Source organism: Eulemur rufifrons, chromosome 6, assembly GCF_041146395.1.
Source record: "Eulemur rufifrons isolate Redbay chromosome 6, OSU_ERuf_1, whole genome shotgun sequence".
NCBI lineage: Eukaryota > Metazoa > Chordata > Mammalia > Primates > Lemuridae > Eulemur > Eulemur rufifrons.
In genome coordinates, this window is record NC_090988.1 from 91,778,932 (window position 1) to 91,801,221 (window position 22,290).

General features: G+C 36.5%; 3 protein-coding genes across 3 annotated transcripts; all 3 read left to right on the forward strand.

Moving 5' to 3' along the window:
- The first annotated feature begins 4,957 nt into the window (after positions 1-4,957).
- LOC138384469 (olfactory receptor 5M5-like) lies at positions 4,958-5,896 on the forward strand. Its single transcript, XM_069469974.1, has one exon. The coding sequence runs from the start codon at positions 4,958-4,960 to the stop codon at positions 5,894-5,896; it is 939 nt and encodes a 312-aa protein (XP_069326075.1).
- Positions 5,897-10,045: 4,149 nt separating this feature from the next.
- LOC138384470 (olfactory receptor 5M1-like) lies at positions 10,046-10,993 on the forward strand. Its single transcript, XM_069469975.1, has one exon. It carries the CDS (start codon positions 10,046-10,048, stop codon positions 10,991-10,993), a length of 948 nt encoding a protein of 315 aa, XP_069326076.1.
- A 7,615-nt stretch (positions 10,994-18,608) lies between these two features.
- LOC138384963 (olfactory receptor 5M11-like) lies at positions 18,609-19,577 on the forward strand. Its single transcript, XM_069470604.1, has one exon. The coding sequence runs from the start codon at positions 18,609-18,611 to the stop codon at positions 19,575-19,577; it is 969 nt and encodes a 322-aa protein (XP_069326705.1).
- Positions 19,578-22,290: the final 2,713 nt, after the last annotated feature.

Below are 22,290 nucleotides of genomic sequence, written 5' to 3' on the forward strand. Positions count from 1 at the left end.
GTGGGTAGGAAAGGAATATAATTTTACCGAGTCAATGTACAGTGGACTGCAGTCACTGTGATAGAGCAAGGTTTCCTCTGGTAACTCCTGACCTCACCCCTGTCATAAACACACACATATACACAAATGCACACATACCACACACCATGTGCATCCAATGGACATTTGAGCTGTATCAGTGGTCTTAAAAGTGTACATTTTTATTCAACTGTATCGATTTTAAGAATCTATGGAAGGCATAAAAATAAACCTGATTGAATATATTCATGGTAATGTTTGTTTTGTAATTGACAAAAAGGAAATACATGATATATAAAATACAGGTAGCTCTGACTTTGCACGGAACCCTGTTAACTGAAAGCTGTCCTTACTTGAAATATGAGCTTGCTTTGCATGATTCTCCATTACCACAGAATCACACAAGGTGAGGACTGCCTGAATTTAGTAGCCAGCAAGGGACAGACATCTGCCAGTCAGAACAGAAGGAGCTGGTTGTATATAACTAGGACAGCTGCAAAGTTCTGCTGGCTGTGAACAAAAAGAAAAGAGTGAATATTGGGTGAAATATTTTTGCATTATAATGTTATATACCATTTAGGTTAAATAACGTGTAACTGTTATAAGGCAAATTATTTTACATAGTATTTTATGAAAAAAGAAATGTTCTTCTAAGTGAAGTATCACAAGAATGGGAAAACAAGCACCACATGTACTCACCATTAAATTGGTACTAATTGATCAACACTTATGTGCACATATGCAAGTAACATTCATTGGGTGTCAGGCAGGAGGGAGGAGGAGGAGGAGGGGATGGGTAAAATTCACACCTAATGGGTGCAGTGCTCACTGTCTGGGGATGGGCACGTTTGTAGCTCTGACTTGGGCAATGCAAAGGCAATCTTGGAATATACTGAGGCTTCAATTTAGGTGTAAAATACCAACATACTGAAACCAAATTATCATGTATATTAAAGCAGCTGTTATATTAAAATAGTTTTTGGGTAAATAAGAGACGGAAAGTAATATGTAAAATTATATAACTAATAATTATGAATAATATTTTAGGGACAAAATAATACAAATCACTTTTGAAGGAAGGGAAAATTCTAAATCAGGAATGAATATCTCCCATTAAGAAAGAAATCTATTTGACTAAATGAGGTTAATGAAACAAACCACTTGGTTATAAAAGGGGGTAAAATATTTTGTTCTTTGATTAAATAATAAAACAGAATTCAAGATAAATAGACATAAAATTTCACCAAAGGTGTAGTGAGAAAAGGCATCTGAAGTTAGAGATAATGAGTTTCTTTTGAGAAGTTAATCTGCTTTCACTGAAGGCAACTATGCAACATATCACATGAATGTAAATCATTTTCTCATTCAGGAAATTCATTGTACATCATTTCACTTTGGTAATCAGGGTAGCTCAGAGAAGCACCAGCAGGAGTTCTGCTTGGAGGGATGCAGACACTCTAGCACATACAGCTGCACACATCTAGCACATATTCCTGTTTATATTCAAGCAGGAAGGGAATGAGAAAGAAATTAAGGTACTTCTCTCTCCTTCCCACTTTTGACTTCTTGCTGGTTTCTCTCATGGGCAAAATTAGCTGGAAACCAGACACTACAAAGCTCCATTGATGCAGTCCTCAGGGGTTAAACTCCAGCTAGACAAGGCAAGGCAGAGAAGAAAAGACAATAGATCTGGATGGGAGTAGAGTGGTAAAGGGAGAATCCCCAGCACACTGATATTATCTGTAAACTCACAATGTTCCATAGCTGTGAATTATCATCCCTTTTAAAAAGAAGGTATAAAGCTCAAAATCATTAAATAACTAGTCCAAGTTCAGAAAAAGTTAATTGATCTTCCAATGATTTTCTAGACTCTAAAACTTTCTCCGGTGTCATCCACTATTCTATCTTGTAGATTGTAAACAAGAAACTTAATATTTACCCAAGACAAAATGTATTAAGTCATTCAAGGGTAGAGTAAAATAAATAATGAATCCCACTGCTTCTTCCATCTCGGGAGATTTGACTCCCTGATGACAGTGAGGAGTGGGAAAAACTGATGCCCTCAATGAGCTTAGGATTTTCAGATGAATGGAAAAATAGTGGTTGTTCCTAGTGTGATTGGATTTTTGCTAGAAATAATTGAACCATAGGGATTTGGTCCTTATATGACAATTCCATTATAAACTCTTCAGGTACTTCATATCTATTCTGTCATTTTGAAATCACTCTTCTTTCTCAGGTAGGATTAGACCTTTCAAAAATATTTTGGAATACAGAAATAAATATTTTAGTCGATAAAAATAAATTGAGCTGAAATATATTCAAATGAATTAGCAAATGTCTCTATGAAAATGCTACTATTCTCAGAGTACAGATCTCTACAGAATGGTGTTTACAGAGTGTTTACATAATGGAATGTGAACTAGACCAAAGAGAACATTAATTTCATCAGTACTTATGGACTGCCTCCAATTGGGAAAGCACTAATCTAGGCACCTCTGAGTCTACAACCAGATTAGGTAACATCATTTTCCATAAAGAAGCTCACACTTTGATGTTGAGTCTTGCTGTAGATTGGACCTGTATCATTCTTCAAATAACACTAGTAGTCACAGCTTATTAAGTGCTTACTACATGCCAGACATATTATAAAAATGTCCGCTGAATTAACTTTCTCATCTGGAGGGATTTGCTATTATTAGCCAAATTTTATGAATGAGGAAAGTGAAGCACAGAGAGATTAATCATTTGCCTTAGATCACACAGCAGGAAACTAGAGGACCCCGGATTTCCATCCAGGAAGTGTGACTGCAAACTCTCAGTGACTGTTATACTCTGCTGACCCTCAATAATCAACCATGTTTACTTTCTAGCTTCTTGATGAAAAAAAATATGTGGTATTAAATAATCTTTCTGATTTTTTTGACTTAACAATGCTACTCTTTATCATTATAAACATTGTATCATGTAATGTTCTGTACCCGCTTCATAAAGAATGAGCCGCTTTTAACTTCATCATATATATTAATTATTTAAAGTTAATGAAAAATACACTTTATGAAGGAACCTTCTCTAAATTTATTTTCCCACTTCAAACTGAACCTGACAACATGCCAAGTAGGCACTACCCTTGCGAAAGCCAAAGACCAACCTTCTGGACTCTTTGGAGAACTGAGTAGTGGCGGCAGCATTTATGTGAGAATGTCTCAGAGTAAGGCAGATATCAGGAGGGCACAGCCTCAGATGTCCCCAAAGCCACTTCTGTCCAATTGCAAAAGCTTCTGTCTAAGATATCCTTACTCAAATCAGTACGATGATGGGTGCTTTTTCTTAGATGTCAGGCTATTACCCTAAAATACTCAATTAAACTATCTGTATTATTTATTGTTTGTATGACTTCATCTCCCCACAGTGCAAAGATGGAGATATTAATTATTTTGAATCTTGATTACTATTTCAATAAATAGAAGCTAATTAAAAATACTTATTCTAGAGCCAAAAGAATATTTTTATATTTGGCAATTATTATTAAAATTCAGATGGGTCTTATTAAGTTGAAGAAAGAAAAACACAAAATAATTTTGATTCCACTGATTTAGGATTACTTTAGTCAATAAGTCCAAAGTTCTCATGTACAGAATGGGATAATACAATAGACAAGATTCTTGAGCATGGAATTTACAAAGTGCCTTGACAAGTGACCTGTTTCCGATGCTGATGTGGTAGTTATTAAAAAAGAGTCAGTATAACATTGCCAAATCTGGATATGTGTCATTGAAGGAGAATTTCGATCCTCCCATAAAAATATTCATGGTCACATTTATCCTGCCCAAATGTGGAGAGATAAACTTCATGATATCTTAAACACAGTCTCAGATGTATGGTTAATATGATTATTTCACTATGATCTGTTACATGTTTTAAAGAACTTATATTGAATTCACATTATGTTTTGCTTATTAATAATTTCACAACAGTTAGAATGAGTAGATTTAAAAAAATCATTTTTGTTTGAAGATATATTTCTCACCCAATTTTGCATTATTACACACTTCCCCAGAGCTGTTTGATACACTATTTTTTTTCCTTAAATGTCCCCTCATAAACATTTATACCATCAATGCGTGTGTATGTGTATACCCATATATGTATGCAAATGTATATTGTTTGTGTATTCTGTGTGTGTGTATATATATTTTACACATAAAAATATATTTTTTAAGATTTACTTTTGTTCCCCAAGAGTCAATTTATGCCTTGGGGAACAAAAGGTAGAAATATACCAAACAAAACAAACAAACAAAAATCCTGAGCTGGGTCTTAAAAGTTAAGAATAATTTGGCGAAACGAGGGCCACCTGACGTAGACTACAGTGAAGCAAATGGGTATACTTTACAGGGTGAGGGAAAAGTTTGCAAATGATCTTGGATTCAGAGGGGCAGGTAAAGAGATCCTTGTTCTATAAGGATATGCACCGTATATCAGTTCAACTTCCTTAAATTCACTCAGCTGTGAGAAATGTAGATGAGTTTCAATGGTTGATAGTTTAGATATCACATCCAAAGATATATTGTAAAACAAAGAATTTCAATTTTAAACAAAAATGATGTTTAAACCCATGTGTTCAAGGAAAGAGTAAGTGAACACATATGAAGAAGACTTGCAGAAAGATAAAAGATGACTTGAAGAAAAGACTGGCAGAAAACCACTTAAAACATGATTGCCTTTTTATATGAAGAGCTCTATATTAACTTGGATGTTTAAACCATCAATCACATGCTTACTAGGCTGTTTCTTTATGCCACATGTATTTATAAGTTTGAGAGAAGAGGAAGAAATATCAGATGACACCACAGGGGTAATGGATACATGACAAAAGCCAAATGAATTTATTTTTATTTCCTTTTCTTTAGCCCTCATTAGAAGCCAAGCAAACACAATGTTAAAGAAAAACTGCACAGCCGTGACTGAGTTTATTCTCCTGGGACTGACAAATCGAGCTGAGCTGCAACCTGTCCTTTTTGTGGTATTCTTAGTCATCTACCTTATCACGGTCATCGGCAATGGGAGCATGATTCTGTTAATCAGAAGTGACTCAAAACTTCACACTCCGATGTACTTCTTCCTAAGTCACCTCTCCTTTATAGATCTCTGTTACGCCACCAATGTCACTCCTCAGATGCTGGTTAACTTCTTATCCAAGAGAAAGACCATTTCCTTCGTTGGCTGCTTTATACAATTTCACTTTTTCATTGCCCTGGTGATCACAGACTATTATATGCTCGCAGTGATGGCTTATGACCGCTATGTGGCCATCTGCAAGCCTTTGTTATATGGTGGCAAAATGTCCAGACGTGTCTGCCTGTCTCTCGTTGCTGCTGCTTATGTTTATGGCTTTGCAAACGGTCTGGCACAAACCATCCTGATGCTTCGTCTGTCCTTCTGTGGACCCAACGAGATCAACCATTTTTACTGCTCAGACCCACCTCTCATGGTCCTCGCCTGCTCGGATACCTACGTCAAAGAAACTGCCATGTTCGTGGTGGCTGGTTCCAACCTGACCTGCTCTCTCACCATCATCCTCATCTCCTATGTTTTCATCTTCACAGCCATCCTGCACATCCGCTCTGCTGAGGGCAGGCACAAGGCCTTCTCCACCTGTGGCTCCCATCTGACGGCTGTCACCATCTTTTACGGGACGCTGTTCTGCATGTACCTGAGGCCCCTGTCTGAGGCCTCTGTAGAACAGGGGAAAATTGTAGCTGTTTTTTATATCTTTGTGAGTCCTATGTTAAACCCGTTGATCTATAGCCTGAGGAACAAAGAAGTTAAAAGAGCAATAAAGAAAGTTATCCAAAAGAAACTGTTCGTTAAATGAGGCAGATATTTTGGTCACAGGTCACATAATGTATCCTTATTATCTAAGTAATCATTTTAAATTAATTGATGTTTAATTTAATAATTAAATTATTGAGGGTTTTTTTCATCATTTATGTATGGTATTTCGAAGTATGTCAAATTATCACAGTACCATCTCAGTGAATTGAAAAAAAAAAAATAGAAACTCAAAGATAAGCCCAGATGGCATTGTTATTGTTCTATATAATCAATAAAGAACAAATGACTCCATCCACAGTACTCCTACTGGTACAAAGTTATAAAAGACAGAATAATCAAATACTATGGAAATGACAATTCATTCCATTTTTATAGTGTTTAATAACTTCCAGACTATTTTTCAGAAACTTGTCAACCCCAGTAGGTGAGGCTTTTTCTTTTCTCTTTTACAGAAATTATATAAAAATGAGAATCATTTGAGTATGTCTCATATTATTACTCTAATGTATATCTTTAGAATGATATTACTGATCCAATAAAATCCTCTTTCATAAGGCTTTTGATGAAAATGCCAAATATCCTTTGGAGGTTTTTTTTTATTATATTTTTGCTTGTTTACCAATGTGAATGCCCACCAATATGTGACCTCTCTTCTTCACTCTTTCATTCCCATTACTGTTCATTTACTGTTCTCTTTAAATGAATAGAGTGAATTTGATGTTTTATCTATACATATATTTATGGGTATTTGTATATGTTTTTGTATGTGTGTTTGTGTATGTAGTTGATAGCAAAATAACCTTTTTATTTGTTTATTGCTTATTCTAATTTTTCCATGAGGAATCCAGCTCCTTTGCTTTGCTTTTCTGTTCTTCCTAAGACACCTTTCCTTTCTTCAAGATTATGAAAAATTTTTCTTTCTTTTTTTTTTTTTCTAGAGCACTTGTAGATCTGGCATTTACATTTAGGTCTATTATTTCCATTAAGTTAATTTTGAAGTATGGTGGGTTTATTTCCAGAATCTCTGTTCTGTACCATTAATCTGTTATTCTTTGATCAACACTTTGAGTACTCTAAGTTCTTAGTAACTACTAGGTGTATGATATTAACTCAAGAAAGAGTTTTACACATACTTATTACATGTCTCTAAGTAGACTTCAGAAACCTGTTTAATTATATTTGAAGACATTAAATATTTAGTTAATATCATTTGGCTTCAGTTGCAATGACCAATTGATATAAGTCTGCTAGAATAAATGAGATACATAATTATTACAATGGTCAGATAATTGGATTCATCGTACTGGTTGTGTAAATTTAGGTAGTATAGGAGGGCTGTCCAGAAAGTATCCAGCCATATAACTGTTCTCATTATATTAACAGTGGCTGGATATTTTCCAGAGAGCCTTTGTAAATTATCCAACATTTTTTGTTCTCTTTCAAAAACGGTTTTGGCTAACCTAAGTATTTTTTATATATTGTTATTTATTTAAGAATCAAGGCCGGGCGTGGTGGCTCACGCCTGTAATCCTAGCACTCTGGGAGGCCGAGGTGGGCGGATCGTTTCAGCTCAGGAGTTCGAGACCAGCCTGAGCAAGAGCGAGACCCCATCTCTACTAAAAATAGAAAGAAATTATATGGACAGCTAAAAATATATATAGAAAAAAAAAAATTAGCCGGGCATGGTGGTGCATGCCTGTAGTCCCAGCTACTCGGGAGGCTGAGACAGGAGGATCGCTTGAGCCCAGGAGTTTGAGGTTGCTGTGAGCTAGGCTGACGCCACGGCACTCACTCTAGCCTGGGCAACAGAGTGAGACTCTGTCTCAAAAAAAAAAAAAAAAAAAAAAAAAAAGAATCAGCTTGTCAAATTTTTAAAAAGCAAAACTGCTGAAATTTTGATGGAGCTGGCTTTAAATTATTGATCAGTTTACGAAGAATTGACCTGTTGACAGTATTGAATATTCTAATCCACAAATGAGATACATCTCTTCATTATCTAAGTGTTCTTTAATTTCTCTTTGCAGAGTTTTGTGGTTTTCAGTGTGTTTCTTTTCAATACCTTTATTATATTCATTTCTAACCAGTTTATGCTTTTGATATTATTACGAGTGATATTTAAAATTATATATCCCATTTCTGTGTTGTTCTTATGTATTCTATAAATGTTTTTTGTATATTAACCTTATAGTCCTGTAACCTTTCAAAATATACACTTAACTTCTTTCTTGTATATTTTAAAAGAGATTTATATAAAGTATAACATCATGTGTCAATAACACAAATTTCTTTTCCAATCTGAAAAATTTTACTACATCAATAGTACTTTCAGTACAATGTTAAACCTGCTATAACTTTTAAATTAAAACAGCCAATTGAATAATAAAAAGGCACAAGTAAAAATCTTATAGGGCCAGTAGGTTGTGTTCAACTGTCTGAGCATTGTGACATTTGTGCAGCTAGTGTCCTTCCAGAAGACATGTATCATTGGTCATTGCATTTGAAGGAAAGAGACATGAACTAAAGAATTAGTGCCCTCAAGTAATATAAATAAAGCTTTCCAAAGGTTTTCTAGGAAAAACAAAATAAAATAAGGATGTGTAAAGCTCTTTGAGTTAGTGTCATACACGTAGCTAAATTTTGTATTTTCTAGTCTTACTTGATGTTATATAAATAAATAAACATCCCAGTGCTTATGATGAAAAACTGAAAACCTTGATGGGAATTTCCTTGTGTTTACTATATTAAAAGATAAAACTTATCTACTCATGTTTTCTTCCTTCCACATTATTGAAAATAATGACTCATTTCTCTATTTGTGCTAAAATGTCATGGGCACATATACCAAGCAGGGTACATATGTGTTACATAGGGATTTCATCCTCAAAGGAGGATCTTGCTCCTCAAGCATCAAGTTAAAGTAATGCCCTTGAGAAACCAACAAACAAAAAATTTAATTGGTTATTTAGAATTAGTTTTAAAATACTCAAGGGAATATACCTAAGAAATATATTATAAACCTTCCCAACTTGTTTTTATAAAATACGGTCAGTTAACTTTTCAGGTAAGTCCTTTTCTACATTTGTTTACTCATAATACATCTTTCCGTGTGTGTGGAGATTCTAATCATACATTAATATTTCATTGATTTTCTAAAAGTCAATTATTGTATGCAAATTTTTCTGATGTATATGTGAGAACTAAATAAACAGTGGCTTTAGGGTAAATTTTTGAAGAATAATTTTTACAGTCGTACCTTATTTTCACAAAGGACTGAGAGAGTGGCTGGAACTGGAAGTTTAGTTCCCTTTTGAACATCATCTGTTGGTCACTAAACAAACATTTTCATGAGTGGGTTAGTGGCACAAAAATGGAAACCAAAAATATTCACACTCATCCCCATATACCGGAATTGTTTATCTACAGTTCAAAGGCTACCTTTTCAGAAAGTCTTCTCTGAGTGCTCATCTAAAAGCATCCCACCTTCACTTTTTTTCATAGAAATTGCTTTTACCTTAAATTATATTATATATTTTCTCTATGTGCTTAATATATTTCTTGTACTATAATGTATGCTCCATGAGAATGGGATATTCGTTAACTGTCGTAACTCCAAAAATTAGAAAGGAAAAAATATCAAGCTCTGCAGTATACACGAATATGTGGGTGGATAAAATTATAAAGGGAAAACAGTTTATAACTCTGAACCGTTCTAGCCATACACTGAGATAAATTTCACTAATTTAATATTCTTTTTCTGAATGAAATTAAGCCAGACAACTAATAGTTTTAAGTTAACACGGTGTGATAAACTTTATTTCTATTTTGTGTCTGAAAAAATAGGGTGTCAGAGATGGAGGGACCCTGGAGATGGAACGTCCTTCATTTGTTCATCTAAATGATACAAACAACCTGTTGCTTTTTATAGCTGGTTTTCGTTAACTGCAGTTTTTTTGTTTCCTAACAAAGTCAGAAAAATTTACCAAACATGGAGTTGTCCCAAATAGCAGGTATAAATGAATGAATGTCTGAATATATATTTATATGTGTGTGTATGCATGAGAAAGAGAGAATGTGTATATGTCTGTGTGTGGGTATGTGTTTGTGTGAGATGGAATAAATACAGAATCTGAATCAGACAGAAATCCTCACACACAGTCTTTGTCACTTTCAGTTTTAGAGGGATAAGAAGATGTTCTCCCCAAACCACACAATAATGACAGAATTTATTCTCTTGGGACTCACAGACGACCCCGTGCTAGAGAGGATCCTGTTTGGGGTGTTCCTGGTTGTCTACCTAGTCACGCTGTCAGGGAATCTGTGCCTGATCGTGCTGATCCGGACCGATTCCCACCTCCAAACGCCCATGTATTTCTTCCTTGGCCACCTCTCCTTTGTAGACATTTGCTATTCCTCCAATATTACCCCAAATATGCTGTACATTTTCCTCTCAGACCAGAAGACCATCTCCTACGCTGGATGCTTCACACAGTGCCTTCTCTTCATTGCTCTAGGGATCACTGAGCTTTATATCCTTGCTGCAATGGCATTGGACCGCTACGTAGCCATTTGCAGTCCTCTGCATTACGGTTCCAGGATGTCCAAGAACGTTTGTGTCTGTCTGGTCACAGTGTCTTATATGTGTGGCTTCCTTAATGGACTCTCTCAGGCACTGCTGACATTTCACTTATCCTTCTGTGTCTCCCTTGAAATCAATCATTTCTACTGCGCTGATCCTCCCCTTATAATGCTGGCCTGCTCTGACACCTCTGTCAAAAACATGGCGATGTTTGTTGTTGCTGGCTTTACTCTCTTAAGCTCTCTCTTCATCATTCTTCTGTCCTACCTTCTCATTTTCGCAGCTGTCTTGAGGATGCGTTCTGCTGCAGGCAGGCACAAAGCCTTTTCCACCTGCGGTTCCCACCTGACTGTAGTCACTCTATTTTATGGAACCCTCTTGTGCATGTACTTAAGACCTCCATCAGAGAAGTCTGTAGAGGAGTCCAAAATAATTGCAATCTTTTATACTTTTTTGAGCCCAATGCTGAACCCATTGATCTACAGCCTAAGGAACAAAGATGTAATTCTTGCCATGCAACAAATGATTAAAGAAATTTTCTTTCATAAAATTGCCCTTTAGGCATTAGTTTATTTGTAATCACTAAGTGCCTGTGATAACACAGTGACTTTTTTTAATGGACAAACCTAATTCTCTATAGTCATGATTTGTTTAACATCATGGACTCTCAGCAACCACTTTAGTTTCTTCTCAAAACACATGGTACCAGTTTAGATGTTGGGATTAATTCTAGGGCATATAAAAAGGTGTTCTTATTCTTCATAATCATCATAATGCCTTTTGAATGGCTCTAGTATTCATGCCCTAGCTGGAAATAGATTTTTTCCTTTTCTTTTTTGCTAACTAATTATTTTTTAATTGTAAAATAAAAACATATATATATGTTTATCATATACAACATGATTATGTGTTTTCAAATATGTATACTTTGTAGAATATCTAAATTGAGCTAATTAATATATACATCACCTCACATACCTATCACTATTTGTGGTGAGATCAATTAAAATCTACTGTCTTTGTGACATTCAAGTATACAATGCATTAACTATAGCCACTGTGTTGTACAAGAGATCTCTTAAAGTTATTCCTCCTGTCTAACCAAAATTATATACCCTTTGACCAACATCTCCTAACTCCCCTGATACAGCCCCTATGAGATCAAGATTTGTAGATTCCTAATAAAGATGAGATCATGTGGTATTTGTCTTTCTGTGTTTGGTGTATTTTACTTAATGTATGCACAATGGAATACTATTCAGCATTAAATAAGAAGGAAATTCCATCATTGGCAAAAATGTGGATGAACCTGGACAACATTACGTTAAGTCTTTCTCTTTTCTGAAAGCTCATAGTGGTATTCTTGGTTTTCCTTATGGAAAACCTTCTCTAGATTTTATTTATCTCCTTCTCTAGATTTTAGTTTTCTTCTACCAGGCTGCAGTTGCTCTGAAAATAAGAATTAATATTGATTTCAACTTGGTAACATATAGAAATCTACAAAATTTAGAGTGGTCCATTAGTGTTTAAGGATGAATTTTTGAATGAATAACTGAAAAGTGATATTAGGTAGAGGCAGTGATTTTTTTGTCTTTTGTGTAAAAAGCAACGTTCTCATTTTCCCTAGTGATATAAGATCATTTTTTCTCATGTATTAAAATGGAAAATGCAAGGAAACATCTTTTAGACTCTAACTGATGATTAATTTAACTAAAATCAGTTCTGGTAGAGTTATTAACATGTGCCACTTATACAAAGATATGTTCAGTTTATAATTCCAGAGATATATTAGCTCAAACAATATTTCCTCTGGTCCTGACTACATATGCATTGAAATCAGAGCAAAATCCTAGTACATTTGGACCAGATTCATAATAATACTATTATAAATAACAATAAAAAATAATATAATAGTGTTACATATTCCATAGGTCTATGCCAATCTTCCTTTCCTGAACTCCATTCATTGTTAATCCTTGACATAATAAAGTATATATTATTGCAGCAAGAAAGAACCCAAATTGACCTATAGAGTCAACACAATTCCTACCAAAATACCATTGGCATATTTTACATTAATAGAAAAATCAATCCTAAAATTCATATGGAGCCACAAATGACCCTCAAAGTCAAAACAATCTTGTGATAAAAGAACAAAGCTGGAGGCATCATACTTTCTTATATCAAAGTGTTATAAAACTGTAGCAATTAAAACTGTAATTACTGTTACTGAAATATATACTAGGAGAAAACAGCTCTATAGACCCATGGAAAGACAGAATGCCTAGAAATAAACCCACACATATACAGTCAAGTGATCTTTAACAAAGGTGCCATGAATACACAATAGGAAAAGGTTAGTTTCTTCAACAAATTAATATCTGCGTGCAAAAGAAGAAAAATGGGCCCTTATCTTATACCATACACAAAATCAACTCAAAATGGATTACAAATTTAAACATAAAACCTGAAACTGTACAATTCCTACAAGATAACAAAGAGGAAAGGTTTCATGACATTGGATATGACTATGATTTCTGATATATGACAACAAAAGCAAAAATAGACAAGTGGGACCACATCAAACTAAAACACTTCTGTACAACATGAAAAAGCAACCTTTGGAAGGGGGGAAATATTTGAAAACTATATATCTGATAAGTGGTTAATATCCAAATATATGAGGGACTCCTGGAATTTAATAGTAAAAATAAAAAGCAATAAAAAACACAAAAACATATATCCCCATTAAAAAGGGAGCAATGGACTTGAATAGACATTTCTCTAATGTTGCCTACAGGTAAATGAAAAGATGCTCAGCATCACTAATCATCAGGGAAATGCAAATTAAAGCCACAATGCAATATCAACTCACACCTATTAGTATGGCTATGATCAAACAAGCAAAGGATGAAGTTGACAAGGATGTGGAGAAGTTGCAATCCATGTACATGGTTGGTAGGGATGAAAAATGGTGTAGTGGCTACGGAAAACAGTATGGAGATTCCTCAAAAAATCAGAAATAGAACTACCATATGATCCAGCAATCTCACTTTCTGAATATATATTCCAAAGAATTGAAATCAGAATCTCAGAGAGATTCTCCACTCCCATGTTCATAGCAGCATTATTGCAAATAGCTAAGATATAGACACAACACAAAAGTGCATTAGTGGAAGGATGGATAAGACCATGTGGTATATACACGCAGTGCAGTATTATTCAGTCTTTAAAAAGGATATCCTGCCACACGTGACAACCTGGAGGAACCTGGAAGACTTGGCCCTAAGTGAAATAAGCCAGTCACGAATGGAGAAGTACTACATGATTCCCCTTTCATGTGGTATCCGTAATAGTGAAACTCACACAAGCAGTGAGTATAAAGGCGGTTGCCAGGGGCTGTGTGGAGCAGGGCATGAGCAGCTGCTGTCCGAGATGTGCAAAGTTTCAGTCTTGGGAGATGATTAAATTTTAGAGATTTGCTTTAAAACATCGTGCCTATAGTTAACAACACTGTACTTTGTACGTAAAAATTAAGAGGGTAGATCTCATGTTAAATGTTTTATCACATTTATTTTTAAAAAGAGCGAGATGAAACCTCTGTGTGCCCTCCACAGAGCTCACAGGACAAACACTGATTAATGAGAAATTACGGAAAATGTGACAGGCACATGAGTAGCTTCTTGAACCCAGAGTGTTCCAGTAAAACCCAAGAGGGGTGATTACAGATGTAACACTCATCGCTGCTACTCCTCAGGCCCTCTGAGACTTGCTTTAAGAGAAGGTCCCTACCTCCCACATCCTGGTATAAATATGATTATAATTTACAGCTTGGAGGTGCATCGAGAAACTTTCTTAATCAGAGATTGAGAAAACAGATGTATGTCAGAAACAGAAGTAAGTCCTTTTTTTTTAACTTCTTTATATTTACTAAAGAGGAAATTATACTAAAACCTCAAACTGAGATCCGCAAATGAAATACTTGTGCCATTCTTAAGAAGAATCAGATTTTCCTTAACTTTGCAAAGCAGTCGGGAGCAGGATTCTTGATTTTTAGCTCTGAAAGAAGACGTGCCTTTTCTCAGCAGCTGTGTGCAAAGAAGTAGAGAGGGAAGGAAGGTCAGCTGTGAAAAGTATTAAGGGAATTTCTAACGGCACATTACATACTGGCTATATTAAGACTCTGTCACTTGAAAATTGCTTGATAAAATGTCACTATTACGTTTTTTCTATTCACCTCAAACATATTTCTCATCTCCACTTTTATAAGCTTAAATTGGCGATATTATATTTTTCCCTGCAGATCTCAAAGAAAATATTATGTTTGGTGCTCCGTGCTTCTTAAAAATTTGTACATGCAGCATTTTATGATTTTAGTAGCAGAGTTTAACCCTCAATTTCTCTTATGACAGGATTGTTGAGCTTTACTTTGATCTTCTTGGTCCTTATTGTATAGAACTGCCACTGGTGCAAAACACCTAAAAAAGGCAAGCACTACACTCACTGCATAAAAATATAAAACCATTTCCAGGCATGGGACGAAAATTAGTCTAATAAAAGAGTTATATATTTCAGCTCAGGTGATCCAGGAGTCCCTTATATTTGGTGGGTAAGATTTGGAGTATGCACATTTATTTTGGGTGAAGAGTCATAGTTTCATTGGATTTTTCGAGGAGTTCATGGAAACAAACAAGCAAATGAAGAAACAAACAAAAAACAAGATTAAGGACCATTCTCACAATAAAGTCTTACTAAATTTTTTTCTTAACTCCTTTTTTTTTTCTGAACCACAGCCTTTTATCATTCTCTTGTAATTGAATAGCATACAGAATTTATGTAGACTATTGGCCCCTTGGAGTGGGTCACCCTCCAGTGTAGCCTCATCTGGGCCAAAACTCTTCCTCTGGGGTGTCTTTTCCTATTTTTGTTTCAAGCGATGGGAGGTTGGGGCTCTCCTTCTCCTTCCATATCCCCATTGTCAGTTCTGATAGCCTGTGTGTTCCAGGCATGGCTGGGTCACGGGTATGCAGTCTGTGCAGTTGCACAAGGCCTTGTGCTCAGAAAGGAACCAAGCTTGGTTTATTGCTTGACATTCCTAATAATTTTTGAACAAGGATCCATATATTTTTATTTCATCCTGGACCAGATATACTACAGAGCAGGTCTCAGTTCCAAGTTTTGCAAATTGCAGCTTTCTCCTGGCCTCAAAGTACTCCCCTCTGTGGGCTCTTCTTCCATCAGGTAGAGGCTAACCTGGGAAAGGATCCCGACAGCCCAGATCTTCCTGGCTCATAAGGTATTTTCCTTTTACTCTGTCAATAGGCAGCCAGACCTGCTGTGGCTCTCTTTCTGTGTGTACACATCCTATGCATAGCGCTTTTTTCTTCTCACTCCCCATAAGTGCCTCTGTTATATTTCAACAGAATATTTTTGGGTCCCACAGAAGTCATGAAGCTTATAAGTGAAAACCGTTCACAATCCCACAGGTGGTCCTTAAGTGGCATGCAGCAAATGAAACCTCCTGAAAATGAATTTTCTGATGGATCTTATTTGAAATCTGAAAATTTCACGTCCTGATCTTTTTACTCCCAATTGTCTGTGTCCCTGTAAACATCATCTATTCTCTCTCTGGGGGTCCTGGGATATAGAAGAGTATCAAGCGATACTCTCCTGTGCCACTTTTCTGCTGCAGCGCAAGTAAATATGTTTTTGTCAGAATATTTTCTGCTAGAGACTTCTTGAAGAGTAGCTGCAACTGGTCACTGACCCCTGTTCTCCAGGGAAGGCTGTGGATATTCTTGGTGGGAAAGTCATCAGTAGAGACGAATCAGACTTTCCATGAAGTAAATATCTGTGTTGGAGGGAACTTCTCAGCTGGAGTTTTCTGCACTTTTCTCCATCAACTCTGTGCACACACACCCCACTAACTCTTCTAAAGAAAGACCACACGTGTTATCTTTTTATCCTTCCTAGAACACCCTTCCTAAAACAGCCTTATACCTTGTTCTTTTCCCCCTTCAATTTGTTGTTGAAATAAATAAAAAAAAAGAAAGGCACTTTTAAAGTGAGGCCTTTCTTGGTCGTCCTATTTGCTATTGAAGCATCATTTGTTTACTTACAATTCTATCAGTCTCTGTACACTAGGAAGAATGCAGAAGGTCAGGGGTTTTTGGAGATTTGTTCACTTCTATATCTATAGTGCCTCAGCACATGGTATGCTGATTATCAAAAAGTCTTTCTTTATGGATATCTTGTTTGATGTTCACACTGAACGTCAAAGGAAGCCAGGACAGACATTATTATCACCACCTTCAAATGGGGAAATGAAGCGACTCATCCAGATGCAAAGCTCTTCAACTGCAGAAACAATGATGAAATCCAGGGCTCCTGACCTACTCCTAACAGCAAGCTTTGTCATCGCTTCTACATATGATATTCCCTAGCTACATTAGGTACAGGTGATCAAGGGGTATGAGTCATCCACATAGTAAAACTTGTCTATGTGTGAGGAGAATGCGTGTGACACAACTTTTTTTTTTTTTTTTCATGCTGCACTATGTAAGGATGCCATGGTTATCTGTGTTTCTTATCATCAAATATCTCACAGCCTCCGGGGTCTATACATGGAATTTGCACAACACAGTTCAACTTTAGAAAGGTGATATATCACTATTAAAGAAGTTATCAAATCAGATAATCTCACACATATCTTAGACCCTATACCTATTAGGATAGGAGTGTGACCTTCATCCAGTTATTTAACCTTTCTATACTTCATTTTTAACAATAGTAACATGGGATAATAGCTATGTCAATCACATAGGGTGTTGTGAGTATTAAATCTCATTGCACGCACAGAGCTTAGCACTACAATTTAGTATGTGGTTAAATATCCATATATATTATCAGTAACTATTATTAGTGTATTTAACAAATGTTTATTAAGTACTTAGTTTTCTGGGTAAAGGATATAGAGCAGCAAAGAGAGACTTGATTATGATGCTTCTAAAAAACTAAGTATGGTGAGTCATTTTGAAATGAGCTAAGAATTGGGAAAATTGTAAAAAAAAATTAAGTAGAAGAGAAAAGGCACAAAATAAAGCATCTTGAGAGAAAGGAAGAGGGGATTCAGCACTAGTTGTGATATGTGGAGGAAAAGAGGCCACAGAGAATTGTATCAATAGTAACTCTGTTTGATACAAGTTGTATTTAATAGCTTAAATACTAACTATCCTCAGAATACTATGGGAGAATTCATTTATTTGATAAATTTTTGTTCATTTATTTGACATATGTTTATTGAGTCCTTAAGACCGTGCCTTTCCGAAGTGTGGTCTATGAACAGTTGCATTAGAATCCTACGGATACTTGTTAAATGTGAACATCCCAGCATCCCACATAAGACTTTCTGAAACTGTCTATGAATTTGCTCGATTCATTAAGTTTCAGGAGAAATTTCTTGCTATACAAAATTACAACAAGCACTTAATTCTAATTATTATATGACATCATGCAAAGCTCTGTGGGGGGGATGTGGAGGTACTAAATCATTGCAGGTAATTAATTTTTTCATGCTCACACTACTTTTTATTTTCTTTTACATTCAGTATATACATGTTTGATAAGCAACCACGAGGCAATGAGAAACTGGATTTTGTTTCTGCCCTTGAAGAATTAATACCTTTAATAGATACATCATTGTGATATAATGTGCTAAAAATAAATTAGAAGTATTTAGGATGTGCTTGAAGATAGAACAGAAAGAGATTAATTCAGTCTCAGGCACAAGGAGAGTGGGGTGAGAAATGCTTCATAAAGCAGTGGTCTTTAACCCAGACATCGCAGGATAAATAAAGATTGAGAGACAAAATATAATTCAGGAAATAGGGAACATACAGTTCAGTTGTAAATACAGATATAGATATAGAAATAGGCATAGGTGTGTGTGTATGTATAGGTATAGTTATAGGTATGAGAATAGGTATATATAGAGAAATATGGAAATTATTTAATACAAAGGCAAGTGAAATAATGGCTTAGTGGAAATACAATGCAGGAAAAATTCATTTTGGATTATATGTTTTCAGAGAAAAATAATTTCAACTGTTATTAACAATGGTTTGCACCTTTATATTTACTTTATTTCCATAGTTTGAAGAGCAAAGACTCTCAGGAAATGTCCAACCCAAATGGCAGTGCAATAACCGAATTCATTTTACTTGGGCTCACAGATCGCCCCGAGCTCCAGCCTCTCCTCTTTGTGCTGTTTCTGGTGGTTTACCTTGTCACCCTCTTAGGCAACCTGGGCTTGATAATGTTAATCAGACTGGACTCTCGCCTTCACACGCCCATGTACTTCTTCCTCACTAACTTAGCCTTCGTGGACTTGTGCTATACCTCGAATGCAACCCCACACATGCTGACTAATTTCTTATCAGAGAAGAAGACCATTTCCTTTGCTGGCTGCTTCACACAGTGTTACATGTTCATCGCGCTCCTCCTCACTGAGTTTTACATGCTGGCCGCAATGGCCTATGACCGCTACGTGGCCATATGCAACCCTCTGCGCTACAGTGTGAGAATGTCCAGGCGAGTCTGCACCTGCTTGGCCACATTTCCTTATGTCTATGGCTTCTCAGATGGGCTGCTCCAGGCCACCCTGACCTTCCGCCTGACCTTCTGTAGATCCAATGTCATCAACCACTTCTACTGTGCTGACCCACCACTCATTAAGCTTTCTTGCTCTGATACTTACGTCAAAGAACACGTCATGCTCATCTCAGCTGGCTTCAACCTCTCCAGCTCCCTCATCATCATCCTTGCTTCCTATGCCTTCATCATTGCTGCCATCGTCCGCATCAAATCAGCAGAGGGAAGGCAAAAGGCCTTCTCCACCTGTGGTTCCCACATGCTGGCTGTCACCCTGTTTTATGGGACACTCTTCTGCATGTATGTAAGACCACCAACAGATAAGTCTGTTGAGGAATCCAAAATCATAGCTGTCTTCTACACCTTTGTAAGCCCAGTGCTTAATCCACTCATCTACAGTTTGCGGAACAAAGATGTGAAGCAGGCCTTGAAGAATGTCCTCAGACGAAACATGGTCACTACTGTGGCAATGCCTCCACTTTCCAATAAACCATAACTCTAAATCTTTGACTCAAAAATCTTTCAATTTGATGATGAGTTTTACTATTATCTATAGTTACATCCCAAGAATGATAGGTAAAAAGCTCATGTTTGAAGAGAAATGAGCTGCACTTGTTTTTCTAGGCCTCGCCTCTCGAGTTGTGCTACATGGACCAGCCACATAGGCATCAGCATGGAGGCCGTCAGAAAGGCAGAAGCATGTTCTGCACCTAAGATCTACTGTCTCCAAAAATGTATTTTAACCAAATTCCAAGGTCATTTGTAAGCACATTGAACTTTGAGACGCGTTACTCTAGCTGAAAACTCCCAACTGGTATGTCCTCCAACATTGATGTGATCTTACTGGGTGCAACAGTAAACAGAATAAACACACTTTCAGCTCACCTTCTTGAATTTATTCTATTCTTATTTGCATCTGTCCTTTCAGTTGCAGAGTCTTCAAGAAACACATCCTTCTGTCCTTCTGTCTTGACTTGCTAAGTTATACCAGACACTGTGCAGTTCATGTTAGCCATTTCCTCTTCCATAGGAATGTGCCTATGTAGTGAAGAGGTGGCAATGGGAAAAGAGGGGAACGGGATGATCATATTTTTCCTAGACTTGAGTTTTTGGATCCAGCCTTCTGGGCTACACAAACCCAACTCTTCCTCTGACCCTCTAGCCTAGGGTGATCACTTTCTGTTTCACCTACTTTTGAAAAATTTAGAACAGGTTGACCTGAGAGTAAGAACTAACATTTAAAGAAGAAATACAGAAACTGAATAAGCAATGAGACATGCCAGACAAGAATGTCTACCTTCCTTTAGCTATTCTTTCTATTCCTAATTATAGTTAGGTAAGTAATATTTATTTATTTATTTTCTTTCCTGAGCATAGACCTAACACATGGCCTCTTTATGTGCCATGAATGTGAGGATTGTGTTTAGGAAAGAAAAATAAATTGTTCTGATATCTTCAAAAACTCCAACAAAGCAAAATATTTTTTTCTTCAGGTTTTGTGCTAAAATGAATGATTTAAGGTACAAGTAGAAGATTCTTCCTTTCCCCGAACTGTCCTTTTGTTCTGTTAACATTCTGAATATTTCCTAAATTCCTTTCTTGGAGGATAAATACTGCCATACCACCATTAGAAAATAAAAGGCAGGGCCGGGCGTGGTGGCTCACGCCTGTAATCCTAGCACTCTGGGAGGCCGAGGTGGGCGGATCGTTTGAGCTCAGGAGTTCGAGACCAGCCTGAGCAAGAGCGAGACCCCATCTCTACTAAAAATAGAAAGAAATTATATGGACAGCTAAAAATATATATAGAAAAAAAATTAGCCGGGCATGGTGGTGCATGCCTGTAGTCCCAGCTACTCGGGAGGCTGAGACAGGAGGATCGCTTGAGCTCAGGAGTTTGAGGTTGCTGTGAGCTAGGCTAACGCCACGGCACTCACTCTAGCCTGGGCAACAGAGTGAGACTCTGTCTCAAAAAAAAAAAAAAAAAAAAAGAAAATAAAAGGCATATAATAGTATATATGTAAAAATATATATTACACTGTACATTAAAAGTATATTAGTAAGATGTATAAATTTGCTGGTTTTTTTTAGGGGGGTTGTTTGTTAGTTTTATAAGAAGCAAACCCCCTCAAACTAGCTCAGGTAACAGGGAGAATTTATTATAAATATGCGGTAATGTCTCACAGCAACCGAAGACAGGTGCAGCTGGATCTTAGGAATCAATCAAAAAGCAGAACTCTAAGGCCATGAGAAATTTTACATCTCATTGTCTATTCTATATCTGTTACGAGTATGTATCATAATGGACCTTTATGTCCTACAAACTTACTAATTTGTTTCACTTTTTTCTTTTTTGAGTTGGGAGGATAGGAAAATCTTGAAACTCTGAATTTCACCAAAATATATACCATATTTACAAATTTAGCACAAATGGAACCTCTGCTTTTCTGTTGAATGACAGACACTAAACAACCTACTAAATCAGTGGTCCTTTTTGGCACCAGGGACAGGTTTCATGGAAGACAGTTTTTCCACTGAGGGGGGATGGGTGGTGGGGATGGTTTCAGACAAATTCACATAAGGGACGTGCAAACTAGACCCATTGCATGCGCCATTTACTGTAGCGGTCACGCTCCTATGTGACTCTATAGCCACTGCTGATCTGTCAGGAGGCAGAGCTCAGGCGGTGATGTGAGCAATTGGGATCTGCTATAAATAGAGATGAAGCTTCCTTGGCTTGTCCAACGCTCACCTCCTGCTGTGCACCCCAGTTCCTAACAGGCCATGGACTGGTAACGGTCCACAGCCCGGGGGTTGGGGACCGCAGTACTAAATGACAAGTAACGCTTTGAGGTTGGTTTTTTTTTTTTTCCCCCACATCTTTATATAACAAAAATAAGCATGTGGATATAGATATCCTTGTGAATCAAATTCATCAACATGAACAAATCTATCTTGACTTTGTTATCTAGTTTATTTATGATCATTCCAATCCAGAGAAAAGCAATTTGACATTATTGAGCCAGTGCTCTTTGTGCTGAGTTTAATTTGGGTTATATTTCTTGCAATAAGGAACATAGATTTTTAAAAACTAATTGCTAGCTAAACACGAATTCCTAATTACCCCCCAAATTCTGATTAAGCACCCATTTGATACAAAACTCCTGCTTAAAAGAATATCTAGTTTCCTCCCTCACTGAGGTTTAATTATT

Excerpts from the sequence above, each read along its gene's own strand:
- LOC138384469 (XM_069469974.1), top strand. The coding sequence starts at position 4,958 with ATGTTAAAGAAAAACTGCACAGCCGTGACTGAGTTTATTCTCCTGGGA.
- LOC138384470 (XM_069469975.1), top strand. The coding sequence starts at position 10,046 with ATGTTCTCCCCAAACCACACAATAATGACAGAATTTATTCTCTTGGGA.
- LOC138384963 (XM_069470604.1), top strand. The coding sequence starts at position 18,609 with ATGTCCAACCCAAATGGCAGTGCAATAACCGAATTCATTTTACTTGGG.